Source organism: Lacerta agilis, chromosome 4 (assembly GCF_009819535.1).
Source record: "Lacerta agilis isolate rLacAgi1 chromosome 4, rLacAgi1.pri, whole genome shotgun sequence".
Lineage (NCBI taxonomy): Eukaryota > Metazoa > Chordata > Lepidosauria > Squamata > Lacertidae > Lacerta > Lacerta agilis.
Genome location: NC_046315.1, coordinates 22,842,775 through 22,857,579, shown reverse-complemented (window position 1 = coordinate 22,857,579; position 14,805 = coordinate 22,842,775). Strand labels below are relative to the sequence as shown.

General features: G+C 39.8%; 1 protein-coding gene and 1 pseudogene across 1 annotated transcript in view; one reads left to right on the top strand and one right to left on the bottom strand.

Moving 5' to 3' along the window:
- Positions 1-9,687, top strand: part of MIPEP (mitochondrial intermediate peptidase) — a 49,804-nt gene extending 40,117 nt beyond the window's left edge. Inside the window, exons 17-19 of the mRNA XM_033146334.1 lie at positions 1,985-2,106; positions 4,465-4,538; positions 8,502-9,687. Coding sequence (XP_033002225.1) covers positions 1,985-2,106; positions 4,465-4,538; positions 8,502-8,599 — 294 coding nt within the window. The 3' untranslated portion in view covers positions 8,600-9,687. The remainder of the gene's footprint in view (positions 1-1,984; positions 2,107-4,464; positions 4,539-8,501) is intronic.
- Positions 9,688-13,176: 3,489 nt separating this feature from the next.
- On the bottom strand, positions 13,177-13,327 carry LOC117046144 (annotated as a pseudogene).
- Positions 13,328-14,805: the final 1,478 nt, after the last annotated feature.

The following is a 14,805-nucleotide window of genomic DNA, read 5'->3' as shown; positions in this document are numbered from 1 at the left end:
GCGTGCTCTGGTCCATGGGGTCACGAAGAGTCGGACACGACTGAACGACTGAACAACAACTCCTCCCCAAGAATCTTCTGCAATGCTTGTTTGAATGTAGATATGCTGAGGCTCCTCACAGGCAAGTCAATATTGAAAGGGGTTCCTGCAAAGTAGGTAGCTGAAAACCACTGCACCTGAAGATCAGAATAATCCTCTTTTAGAGGCTCAAAGAGGGAGAGAGAAATCTGAAGTAGTAGGGAAAACATCTATATTCTTTCACACTTTGGTAAGAAGGTCTGTTTGGAAATAATTCAGATCCTGGGCATGTAAAGAATGGTTCTATTGAAACCTTTCAAGCTGAAACTTCAAATCCTCAGATGAAAGATTTATAATAGACTATAATGAAAACCAACATGTTTTATTAATTAAGCCTATCTTCCCAATATGTTTTAAATGTGTTTTGTGTGGTGGATTATAACTAAGGGAGTGGGGTTGGGGGGAGATGTTCAATTTTTGTTGCCAAAATACTTCTTCACTGTATGTTGAATAATTGGACTTGAAGGTTAACTCCTTTTCAGATCTAGTTTAGAGAGAATTGGGGTATAGCTTGAAGTTTGGTAACTTAATTTAAAAGCTACAGGACCATTTTCATTGCATGTTTTTCTTCTAGTATAGCATGTAATCTGCAAACAATTATAGGAATAATCTAGTCCCTTTGTGGCAGAACATGAATTTTGCTTGGTAGGAAGGGGAGAATATTTGAGTTCTAGCTCGTTAGCGTGTACAATCCTGTGGAAACAGACTTGCTTCCAGTTAAATCTACATAGGATTGTGCTTCACATCACCTAAAGAATAATGTATTAAATATCTATTCTGTTTTAGAAAAATAAATTCTGAATGAATTGACTGGTATACTAACCCAGCTAGCTTCCAATAGGATTTAACATAAAATCAAATAAGTGCATTAAAATGTATATATGAATTTGTTCTTTATAAATGCCAAGTAAGATTTATTATAAATCACTACTAAATGTGCTGAAAACAGGCTCCTTAAAATTCTGTCAATACCCAACATGCTTTGAGAGACAATCTGGTTTTTGTTTTGTTTTGTTTTGTTTCTGGTGGTCTGCAGGCTTACCTTTCTGGCTTTTATAAAAAGAAAACCCCAACAGTAATTCTAACCAGTCATCTCTGTAAATCGACTCCAGTCTTTGTTCCTCATTAAGTATTTCAAAGAGCTCTGGAGCCTGTGTGCAATTTTCGGGGTGCTAGTTTCATTGTTTCCACTTGGATTCAGTGGAGACTTGGGCAAGCCCAATGAGCCTTTTTGCTGGACTCTGCGAAGTCACAACCCCCTTATCCAGGAGAGATATTACTCATTTTAATAGCATAGCACTCAGTGCTATTTAACAACAGTACTTAGAGGAAAAATCAAAGCATGAATCATAAATCCCTGACAGTTTATGGACAAATAGCAGAATTACAGATGATGGTAATCTGTTTTAAATATACAAACAAAGCAATGAAAAACGGCATGTTGTGTGTGCATCTCGCCTACCTCTGAGCCCGTATTTTGACATGTGGGAGGATGTTCTGGAAAACAGGACATGTCTCTGCTGTGATTTTGTTTTTGGCAGACTGTTGCAGGCTTACCTTTTCCAGGTGCAACCTTATACGTACCTAGATGGAAAATAAAACATAGTGACACTTATAACATGTAAACTGTGGTTTTTCTTTAATCCCCAAAAAGAAACATAGATGGATATAATGAACTGCACCTGCAGTTCTCAAGCCAATTGTTCTTCGGTACCTTTTGCACTGTTTATAATAGTTTCTTAAGATTAGAAAAGCTGAGATGTTGCCATTTTGTTAAAAAAAAAAAGCATGACTTAAGGGTGATTTTCACCCATGAGATATAACATTTTTTAAACTGATGCTTTAGTTTCATAACAAACTTTCTGAAGAATGAGAGAGTTTATTCTTTTCCTTCCCTTGCATACAGGCTTGGCAACTCAGATTCAACCATCTTGTGGGCTATGGGGCCAAGTATTATTCCTACCTCATGTCCAGGGCTGTCGCATCCATGGTTTGGAAACAATGTTTCGTACAGGATCCCTTCAACAGGTACCCCCCAAAAAAGTGTTGCTGTGCACTTTCCATCTTTACCATGGTTCTTTTACCTACAATAGATGTGGAGAGATGAGGGGAGTGGTTCGTTTTAAAGAATCACAAATGCATTGGGTTCTCCAGCTTCCTATCTGTGTTTATGGGTAGGTAAGGGCTGTGGGAAAAGGAGACTGGAACCTCAGCCAGTATATGCACACATCCAGGGCACAGCAGAGCAGGAGCATTTTCCAGATTACCAGGGAACCATACTTGCACTCTTGGTAGAATGTCAGTTTAGCCCTCTGGCACCAGATTTGCTTCCCCACCAGAACCCTTTTGTACCTCTCGTTCTGACATTTGTGGAGTATGATGGGGGGGGGGGTAAAATGGAATGGGGGGGCACCAGAGAATAAACCTCCCTCCATTGTCCGTGATTCAGAACCGCTCATGACAATAGAGTGCTACAGATTGCCTTCCGCTAGACAGTTGGGTAGTTGCCATTGTTGAATTGTGAAATAAAACCATTTTCAATACGTTTGATTGATTGCTTTCTGAACAGGCCTCCTGTGCTTTTCTTTTTTCTTTTCTTTTTTTACATTTTTTTTTACATTGTTTCATTCAATTACAAATTTTTATCATTCTTTACAATACATTCCACATTACACTACCTATCTATATCTATGTGTATTTATATATTTTCCTTATTCCTATCCTTGTGACTTCCCTCCACCCGAGCTTGGCTTCTTTTGTTTTTCATTACTTTTATATTGTGTTATACATATTGTTTACATATTCCCCAATGACCCATCTTTCCATATGTTAACCTTAACTTTACAAACCTCCATCAATGCATATCAATATCTTTGTTTTGGAACAATGTTTTGCCATATATTCTTCTACACATTCCCATTCTTTCCTCAATTTCTGATTGGATTGAAATCTAATAGCTGCCAACATTTTGGCCAATTCTGTATACTCACAGTTTGTTTTTGCCACTCCATTATTGAGGGGACCATGCCCCTTTCCAATTTTTAGCAATCAATATTCTGGCGGCAGCTGTAGCGCACAAAAACACTTTTTCTTGTCATTAGGGATGTCCATTGAGACTATATCTAATAGGAACGCTTCTGGCTTTTTCTCGAATGATGTTTTAAACATCTTTTTTAATTCTTTATGAATACTACTACAGAATTTTTTAATTTCCCAGCATCCCCACCATACATGATACATCGTTCCTTCTCAGGCCTGTGCTTTTTGCAGGTGGCTGCCATTGCAGCACTACAGCCACAAAAGCAGCACCTGCTGAAAGGCTGCATGCCTCCATTACAGTCAGTTGTGAATATTGTAGGAAGTTTGTCCCATGTGGAACTTGCCATTCTAACCCGTGGACCTTTGGGATTCTTAAGAAACAGGCTTGTTCCACTTCATTTAACAAAGACACATATTTTGCACAGCTGAACTCGCCACATCAGAACTCATCAGTGCACACTTGTTGAGGAGCCAACCCCAAATGGATGGGAAATGCCTCAGATCAATGAAGGTTTGAGGCAGGTAGAGAATTCTGTAGGGAGTTGAGAAGCTTGGAGGAAGTCTGAAGAGCATGTTCAAGGGGCCTCTCCTCCTGCTAGGAGCAGCATGTTTTCCAAGCTCTGGAGGCAGATTGGGATTCTCTGACATAGCATGCAAACCTGCACCTGCTTGGATGCCTATCTGCTTACAGAAATGCAGTTCCCATGTGGTGAAGCACATGCCAATCATCCATTCCTTCTTAATCCCATTAACTCAACCTGGATTTTTCTAGGGGATAAGTTGCTGTCATTTAAAGAACTTCCTGTCGGTGAGTAACATCAGAGTGTTTAAAATCAAAACCACATGACTATTAATGTTGGAACTGGTCCAGGTCCTTCCTCTGCTGCCTATTTTAGTGTGAATGATACGATTGTGTGCTGAAACGTGGAATTTCAGCCTCTGAATTTCTTAAAAGTTCTGTAAAGCAAAGATAACATAGACATGTCACACTTTTCCAATTCAACACAATGAAAGCTTACTGTTTGGTGTATGTGTTGCAAGTGGCAACAGCAACAAAATTATATATGTGTGTATATATATATATAATATATATATATATATATATATATATATATATATATATATATATATATATATATAACTTTGGATACAGCTCCAATCTTTCAAGCTTAGCTTGCTCTAGTGTAACTTTATTTATAGTGTGCATTTCTGAAATGGACATGTGAGTTTGAAGCGACAGCCTTCATTAGATCTTTATCTGCAAGGAATCCGGAGACAGGTGTGACAGGAATCTGAGCTGGTTGTGATTGCAGGTGGCTGTAATAACAATACCATCTCTCCCTTCAGGGCAATGGGTGAACGTTACCGTAGAGAAATGCTAGCACATGGTGGAGGAAAAGAACCCATGCTCATGGTTCAAGGTAATATAAAATATTGTCACAGACTGGTTTTCCCCCCAGTACACTTATTTGGACAAAGACTACTGCTTGTACTTAAAAAACAACAACAACAACCCTGCAAAGGAAACTTATTTACCACTGTGCCCTTTTCACTGCTGTTTTAGATAGCATTTGCTAAAGGGCACACACGATACAGCTATCCAGTTCGTAAAACTCTTCTTTGCTGAGGAATGGATGGAGTTGTCTGCTTTTACAGGAAGCTGAATATGGGGGCTGGCCCCTAACTGGTCCTTGATATTTTGATAAAGCTAATTAATACAATTTTGATTAATGTCATGTTAGACAATAAGTGAATATTCACTTTGCAGGTATAATGGGTAACTGCAACCTTAGCTGTAAGTTGCAATAACACCAACTTAACAAAAAAGCTAACGGAACCAAAATCATTATGAAGTTTGAAAGGAACAGGACAGCAACATTTCGCTATGGTATTTACACTATTCCAATTGCTGGCGTTTGAAGGCTAGGAAAGGTGTGGTTAACCCTAGTACTGCAATATGAAAGGTGCAGGACTTCAAAGGAGGCAACTTCCATAGTTGCCCCAGGCTTGGGAGGGACTGAATCAAAATTACAGTCAGACCTATGCCTAAAATAAATTCACAGGTTTAAAAACAGCAGTTGCTTTTGTTAGATCTCTTGGAACTCAAGAGCCATGTATTTTGTATATATCACATACATTACAGTCCCTAAGGAACTATTGTCATTACTGTAGTCATTTGATCCTTGTGTTTTCAAACAGTGGGAATGTTGGCTTGGAGGGTGTGGATTTTTTAATGGGTCTGGTAAAACATGAATTTGTAACATTAGCCTAAGTTTGTAAGACTGAAGAGAGTGTTTCGTAAATATGACTATAGTGCAGGCTGTTCATTGCTCTCAGTGTTTCTGTGTTGAGACAATGGAAGTGTTTGCCTTGGGCCATTTCAGGTTTTGGAAAGGATGATAGGAAATAGACCTCTTAGTGCAGAAAACAGAGCTATAGCTGGTCAGAAGCTTAACTGGGATTGAGGAAGAAGAAACAGGGTTTTGGTTTTGATGCATTACTAGAACTAGCAATACAATCATACCTTGGAAGTCGAACGGAATCCATTCCAGAAGTCCGTTTGACTTCCAAAACGTTCGAAAACCAAATCGCAGCTTCTGATTGGCTGCAGGAAGTTCCTGCAGCCAATAAGAAGCCACGGAAGCCCCGTCAGACATTTGGGTTACTAAAGAACGTTCACAAGCCAGAACAATCACTTCTGGGTTTGCGGCGTTCAGGAGCCAAAACGTCCAAGTTCCAGGGCATTTGACAACCAAGGTACGACTCTATATATAAGCCCTTAAATAAATGTGAAAAATATTAACTAACTGCACAGGAAACTCATTGTTTAGGCATATCTGAATGACGCTTGATTGTGCACACGTACACTGTGCTGAACCCAGAAGTTGCCCCCAAATGTCATAAAGGAGCCATGAAAAGGGGCAAGTGGTGCAGGCTTAAGTGCTCCACAGAAGTGGGGGTCCAGAACGTAAGCCCTGAGCAAAATGAGGATTGCCTGTAATTCCCCGATGGGACTGTTGTTAAAATTATGTTACGCTATCAGCAGTTCAATAACTGGAGGCTGCAATTAAGATAAGATGGAGAAAATGTTTGATTTAAGTATATCTGACAGGAGACTAATTCAGTTCAGTTATAGGATTGTAAAATGATTACAGTGGACGCTCGGGTTGCGAATGCGATCAGTGCGGGAGGCGTGTTCGCAACCTGTGCCGCTGCATCTGCGCACACGCATGATGCAATTTGGCACTTCTGTGCATGCGCAAAGCGTGATTTAGCGCTTCTGCACATGTGCAAAGCGCCAAAACCCAGAAGTAACCTGTTCTGTTACTTCCGGGTTCGGTGTAGTGCGCAACCCGAAATCGCACGACCTGCTGAAGTGGGCGTAACCCAAGGTATGACTGTATGTTGATTAATTTATCACTGATATGAATAATATGGCATACTGTACAGTATATACCTGCAATTAGCTGTTTAACCAGGAACTCAGTATGATTTTTTAAATTTTTTACTGTATATCAACAACATTCATTTAAAAAAAAAAAAAAAAAAAAAACAGCTTCCCTCTCATTCGTCCCACACATACTACTACAGGGCTCAAGACATCCTCATTTTGGCTGTGTTTGTAAACTCTGTTACAGATTTTTACTTCTAGAGAGAAACAAGGAGCAATGAGCAGTGGTTTTAGGGGCAGGAGAGAAGTGGCATATTGTGAGAAAGCGGGAAAATGGTTGTGGGCAGAACTAGTATTTGGAAACCTTACAAAACTGGTTTATCAGTGTCAAATGGAAATTTATTGTCAAGACCACAAAGGTGTTACCAAAAGTGAAGGGGGCTCAAAGAGTCATCACTGCCATATAGCTGATGCAGGCAGCCGGCTTCTGTAAAAATCTCACAAGTCCATTCCCCTCCCCATCTTTTTTATTGCTGTTCATTTGTGTTTCGAAAATACAGGCTCCCTTAATGTCCCTCCTCAGATAACTAAATGCCTGTATTAAAGCATGCCATATTTTTAATCATCTAGGTATTAACTTTTTATATTATACCAAAAGGCAAGGTAGCAAGCATGGCCCATGTTCAGAATGCTTCTTATACTGCCTTTGATGATGAAATGTGATCTGACTAAATTTTAATTCTCCTTTTTCTGCACTATTCATCAACTTTCTTTATGGGCATTCTTGTTGTTACTTGCAGTGTACATATTTTAGGCTTAATTAAAATCACGATGCGCTGAGATCCTAGCAAGGAACTCATATAGTAACCGCTTCAAATTGCCTCAAGATCTGGACTCTTTCTTTCCCTGATTGGGTGTTTCTTTTTTGGGAACTGTTACTGTACATCAAAAAATACCTAATCAAACCAGTTGGCTCTTGTAGAAACTTATTAAAAGGCTCGTGTGAAAGACTTCAGTTTTCCTAAATGCAGCAAGTATTGTTGTTGTTATTCCAATGGAAACCAAATAGTTGGAGGCATGTTAGGAGTATAAAGTAATTGTACTAGGTACTCCTACAGTAAAAGGGTACAGCAAGGTTATATTTACATTGGCACTTCTGACAGAGTGAGTTACCGAAATGAAGTTTACACAGAGTGTTTTCTTTGTCCAGTGCAAAACAATATTGGAAATTTCCTAATCTGACACTTAAAATGACATGAAAAACACACGTCCATATGTTGAACTGTATTTATTCAATTGTACAGTATATTTTTTCCCTATGGGAAAGAAAACATACACACACAAACTCATCAATGGCTGTTTAAAACCACAGAGGTAAGTACACACATAGGTTATGCTTTCTGATATACAGTGGTACCTCTGGTTGTGAACGGGTTCCATTCCGGAGGCCCGCTCGCAATGTGAAAAGCCCACAACCTGAAGCGCCGTATCTGTGCAGGTGATACGGTGCGCATGCGTGAAGCATGATTTAGTGCTACTGCGCGAGTGGCGAAACCCGGAAATAACCCTTTCTGCAACCTGAAAAAACGTAACATGAAGCAAATGTAACATGAGATATGCTGTGTATTGTTTAGATATACATATCTGCTGGACATTTACTGGATAAGTACTGCATATTCTGGCGTATAAGACTACTTTTTAATCCAGGAAAATCTTCTCAAAAGTCGGGGGTCGTGTTATACGCTGGGTGGAGAATCTGCGGTCGAGTATATCTCAAACTCTATTATTTTAACTGGAAAAGTCGGGGGTCGTCTTATACGCCGGAAAATACGGTAGGCATTTCCAAATAGAAACATTGTTCCTTTCATACTTAGGGGAGTGGTGAAGTGCTGATTGATCATGTGGTGTTTCTAAATTAATTCCTTCCACTTCAGGGCTGCCCTGCTTGTGAAATCCATTTTTCCCTGACTTGTGTTTCCACAAACCCCCTTAGGTATGCTTCAGAAACGTCCGTCAGTGGAAGACTTTGTGGATGCCCTTGTTTCAGACTTGGATCAGGATTTTGAAACGTTCTTCATGGATTCTGAATAGCAAGAGAAGAAAATTAAACATTCCGGTGAAGAATTTTGAAAAGGGAGTGTACCATCAGCAGTGTACACAGAAGTCTTGTGGGTTGCATTGCTGCATCCTCACAAGTGCTTGGGTAAAATAAATGCTTTACCTGAAGAGCAGAATGTTTTTTTCATTACAGAAAGATCATCATAGCCAAGGCTTTGAAACAGGTATGCTTTGCATTCCTGTTAACCTATTTGAAAACATATTCTTATATGAACACGTGTGTTCAGTGATTGTAGGAGGAGTGAGCAGCTGTGTTTCTGCTCGCCATGTGCTGCATGTTAGCCATTAGTGTGCATACGGCCGATAGGCCACAGTTACCAATAATGGGCATGGCCAGTGGGTGCCCATGGAGAAGTGCCTATTGGGTACTATCCCACACCCTTCTATGAGTTCACTGAATGCATTGGGAGGGTACAAACCTCTTATGTGATTACACTGGAAGCCTCTTTTGTCTGTTTACCCATGATTTTAAACTCACAGAAAGCAAGTAACATTTGCAAATGGGAAGTGAAGAATTGCCAACCAATCAGAAGAAAAGAGGAACAAAAATCGCCTCCTTTAAGGAGAGGTTGATATGACAAAAATCAGGAAGTGAATGTTTTCATAGCATAAGATAAGCATTATTTATTGCTGGTGTCTGTGTATCAAACTGCTGTTTAAACCTTGGGAGCAGGAACCAGTAGGCAAAACTACAATAAACTCAAGATACCTCAGTCTTTGTTCCCAATGAACTTGGGATTTTAAAATGCATAATAAATAAATAGGACACACTTTTCAGTTGTTATAGTGCTATCCTTAAACCATCTTTGCTTTGCTTTGTGTTTTAATTTAAAAGTCAGACATTTAAGGAGTGTGCTTCGACCATTGTGCCAGTACTAACTCCTGCAAATAAGATGTAATTTGACACATTAATGTTTTGCATTTTGTTTGGCTCTAACCACACGAGTGTGGAAAAGTCATCTGATTGTATCATCCTGTAGGCATTACATTTTTATGAACAGTAAAATTCACTCTATAAACTAATTGCTCTGGATTAAGATGCCAATAAAGAATTGTTACAATAAAGATAAAGAAAAGGAATTATCCCACTTACTGGAATATTAACCTGTGGCTTTTCCTTGCTCTTGGAGAAGTTACTTTCTGTAATTCTCTATTGTAAGAAGGAAAGTTTATCGAGGTTAACTGTTATTAAACGAGCCCATACACTAAGGTCTGGTTTGCACATCATAATAAACCATGGTTTTCTAAACTCTGATTTATCAAACCATTGCCTAGTGTTTTGTGTGAACCCTTACAAGTAGCTTGATTATGGTTCGTTTACTTCCAACAAATCACAGCCTGAAGCTGTGGTTTGCTGCTGGCTTACAGTTTGTGGTTTCAGTTGCCTTGGCATCACATGTTTGCTTGACCACTTCACCTCAGATACTCTCTAAACTACAAAGGCAAGCACAGCTGCAAAAGAAACCAAACTTTGGAGAAGCAAACCATGGTTTCTTTGATCATGTGAGACTACATGTGGTGAAGCCATGGCTTAGAAAAAAGTAGCATCTGTTTATTGAGATTTCTACATCTATAGTTTTCAATTTATGAGATGTTCCTCCACATGAATGTATGGCTCCTGTTAGAAAAAATGTGAGTTCTTTGATGGTAGAGGTGGGGCTCTGTTTTACTTCCAGTGTGGTGTAGTGGTTAAGAGCGGTAGACTCGTTATCTGGGGAACCGGGTTCGCATCTCCGCTCCTCCACATGCAGCTGCTGGGTGGTCTCTCAGCCCCACTCACCTCACAGAGTGTTTGTTGTGGGGGAGGAAGGGAAAGGAGATTGTTAGCCGCTTTGAGACTCCTTCGGGTAGTGAAAAGCGGGATATCAAATCCAAACTCTTCTTCTTCTTCTTCTTCTTCCTACTATAGTACAAATGATGAATATACAGGACAAGGCCTTTTCATCTGCAGCACCCAAAATCTACACTCTCATGTATGGAAGGTTAGGCTAGTCCCTTTCCAGTTGCTGGAAGATGGTATAGACCATGTGGCAACAGGCCTTCAGTATTAGCCCATTTGTTCCATCCAACTGGTTTGCTGTTTAGCTCTGCAGCTGGTTGTGCTTTCTGTACATGTGTTGCTTATTTATTATTATTATTATTATTATTATTATTATTATTATTATTATTATTATGTTTCTTTTTAATCTACATTTATATGCACCTCTCTTCCATGGAGCTGAAGCTGGCATACACAAGGTTCCCAGATGGTCTTCTCCCCGTGCATTAACTCAGACGAAAACCTGCTTAACTTTAGCAAGGTTGCTTCAGGACCATATGCTGTGATCTTTCAAATGTTACAAAAGATTTGTCAGTTCATATTATTTTCATCTATGAAATATACATGCACTGAAACTAAATAGCAACCATGGTCAAATCCCTTGCTAATGTGTTGTTTTGTTGTCTTACTCAAAAGGAAACAGTATTCTGAAAAGATTTCTCCGTCATCTGCTAGCTTTAAAAATGCTTCCAGCTGTTCAGATGTCATAACTACATTAGCCATTTATTCTGTGCAGATTTGTACAGAGATCACTGAAACTGGCTTGGTTAACATGCAACAAAAGCCATGATCTAAAACAGTGAAAGACTTAACTGCAAATGAGCAGTGTGCTGACGGATACTGTACATTTGCTCCTGCCCCCGCCCCCATGCATTGCAAGGGTGGAAACAAATCAGAAGATTGGCTTAGTGTTATGTGCAAATGGATACTCACAGCTTGTTTGGAGAGAAACAAGCAGTGGCTTGTATGTAACTAAGCTGTAGGTTGTTTCCTCTCCCATGCAGTCCAGGGAGGAAGGTGTTGTGTATGAATGAGCAGCCTGCATAAGCAAGCTGTCCATTTGCAACAAGCCACGGTCTTCATATGTTGGGAAATAACTATGGAATACCAATTAATTCTGAGGTCCCACATGTGTGGGAAGCCACAAAATAAAAAATGAGTGACTGTTTGACTTCAAAAAGAGTGGCGATTGACTCACTCTCTAGTTCAAAGAACTCCCAGCGCTAAAATATGCAGCATTTGCAAAGTGCAGGACATCTAGGTTGTTTAAATGTCCTTTAAATGTCCCAGTATTAAGTGCTCACAATGTGCTCCCCACATCTCTATCCCTCTTGCAGTGAATAGACTACAAACTTAAGTAAGTTTAAATGCTTTACTTACAGTAATCAAAGCTCTCACTCATGCATCATAGAATTTTAGAACTGTAGAGTTGGAAGGGACCACAAGGATCTCATTGTCAGAAAGTTCTTCCTGATATTTAGTCAGAATCTCCTTTCTTGTAACTTGAAGCCATTGGTTTGATTTCTACCCTCCAGAGCAGAAGCATCGTTCAAGGCTACAGCAGAAACACAAAAACTTCTTGAGTACAAAATACAAAAAGTATCTTTAAACATGGAGTCTGGGCATGGGAGCTCAAGCATAATACGTCTGGTTAGTTACATGATTCAAGAAGAAGAGAGAGGGAGAGAACAGGAAAATAAAACTTTATATCCTCCCTCTCTGGGGTTGATGGGTCATGACCAAGCTGAGCCTTCTCTAGAAATTTACAGCTCTGTGGTCCTTAACACCTACATTTACTAACTAGCATAGACATGGGTTGTTAGGTTTGACTGCAAATCTCCCACAACATGCTAACCAGGTCTTCATAATATTGTAAGCAGACCATGTTACTGAGTAGCTCCATTCAGTTGAAACTCTGCACATGCCCCAAAATGGTGTGTGTGATTTGGCTTTGCTCTAAGCAATCCAAGTATCATTGCGGTGGATAGGCAAACTCTTATTGTGTTAGTCAGCACTGGTGTAAGGGGATTGCATCTTTTCCCAGTTTACATTTACTGTATTCACACCTATTAATTTACAGTTGCAGTGCTAGCATTGTTTCTGGTCCTCTGGAGCAAGCACACTAATATTGACCTTAATCATCCAGACTAAGCAGAGTCATCAAGGTCAGTGCAATTCTGTGTGCATGCAATCATTTCCAGTAAATGGCCTAAGAGTAATATTGAGAATTCTCAGAAACGAGCCTTTTAGCGACTACTGTGTCCCCATGAAAGTGTGAGCACACCTACAGATCTGAGAGAAATCTCTTGTGACCCACAGTCTGTGATTGCCCAGTCAACTCTTGGCAAATAGCACCATGTGGAAGAAGGAGCCATATTGTAGCACTCCTGTCTTACGGTCTCAGTTGGAGTTACAGGTAGGTAGCCATGTTGGTCTGCCATAGTCAAAGGTCTCAGTTGGGTTCTCAGAAGGGCAATCATAACTGGCCTTTACTTTTAATATTTCATTTGGTGCAAAGGGCTCTTCAATGTAGTTTTTCATTAAAAAGGGCGAACAATGAAACACTCAACATCAAAACATGCAAGTCTTCTATTAAAATTATGAAACCAATATCACAACCAGCAAAAGCAATAGCAGGAACCTTAAAATAACAGCAGTAAGAAGTAACAGCAATCTCAATAACCCAACCATATAAAACAGCAGGTGAAACACGGTAAATAATGAAATGGAAAAAAAATCCTTCCAGTAACACCTTAGAGACCAACTAAGTCTGTTCATGGTATGAGCTTTCGTGTGCATGCACACTTCTTCAGACATATCGGATATTAAACTGATAAGAACAGATACTACACTTGATCTTAGCCAAAAGGCCAAGAAGCGATTAAAAATGGCTAACTTCCATTCAATTCAATGGGTCTTATTCTCACGTAAGTGGGGTTAGGGTTGCTGCTGGGCAAAACCAAATTTTGTGCAGATCATATATTGCTCTGAAGGAAGGTTATGCTGCTGAAACTAAGCAGATCTGGCCCAGTAAGTGTCACCTTGGAATTGCATGTAAGCTGCTTGGTGTGTGTGTGTGTGTGTGTGTGTGTGTGTGTGTGTGTGTGTTTTACATCCCAATGATTTCAGTGGGATAATTATCCAGCAAATGCTTAAATCTCTCCATCTGAAACCGCTGGATCATGCTCTTAAAAGTCTCCGAGGTCCTTTGAAAGGACATGTCTTTTTGCAGCAGCCTATATACCATGCCTAAGTGTCAGATCCAGCAGGAAAATTTGTTGCAACACTTTCCATTGGAGCCTCTGGGGAATACAGGTGAACTAACAACTTTTATGCCACACTAAAACCCTCAATAAAATAAGTTATATCAGATTAATTGATACTAGGCCGTGGTAAAAGGTGTTTATTGCAGAGTGGATGTTTACATTATGGTTTATTATGGCCTTTGAAAAAGCACTGGGCAAAGAGCGACTGCCCTAAATGGCATAGGCTAGAGGGTCCTAACTCTTGTGTATAAATTAGGCTGAACCTTCCATAATGATATAAAACAAATATCTGAATAATATGGCTTGCAGCCCACCCACCAGAAATCATCTCCCGTACAGCACATTGGGGAAATGGGCTTTTGCACCTTGGGCTTCAACCACAGCGTCAAAAAAAGCCAATGAGCTCGTTAGCTACTATGGTTACCAGCTTCTCAAATGGCAGCTAGGGATGGAATTTTCTGAAAACCCACATGAAAGCTTCTCCACATAGGTTTTCCCCCCTAATCCCTTTCTCTTCCTTGAGCTCAATGAGAAGCAAGGGAGGTGTGTGTTTGTGTTTGTTTTACCTGTTCTGCTAAAGATAGGAATACTTCTCAATGCCTTTTCTGCGGTGGCTCCCCTTTCGTGGATTGCTCTCCCCAAGGACGCTCACCTGGCACCTTCATTACATGTCTTTAGGCGCCAGGTGAAAACTTTTTTCTTCTAATAGGCATTAGGCTGATTAACATTCTAGAGCTCTTAAAAAGTGTTTGTGGGAGTGCGGGTTATCAGTTTGCTTTTTTATTATATATTTTGTAATCTGGTTTTGTATTTTTCTGTTGCAAACTGCCCTGGGACCTTCAGGTGAAGGGCGGTATACAAAGTTAACTAATAAAAAATGATAAATATATTTATATGCACTGACATTATAAAGTTTTCTCAAGTAGCCAACACATAAACAGATATAACAATGCATCTAGCTGTATTAAAATATGTATGTGTTAATACTTTGAAGAATTTGCTGAAAATATATAGTACCACACAGGGCATAAAAATAAGAGCCTGCTGGATCAGGCCCATGACCCATCAAGTCTGGCATCTTGTTCTCATGGTGG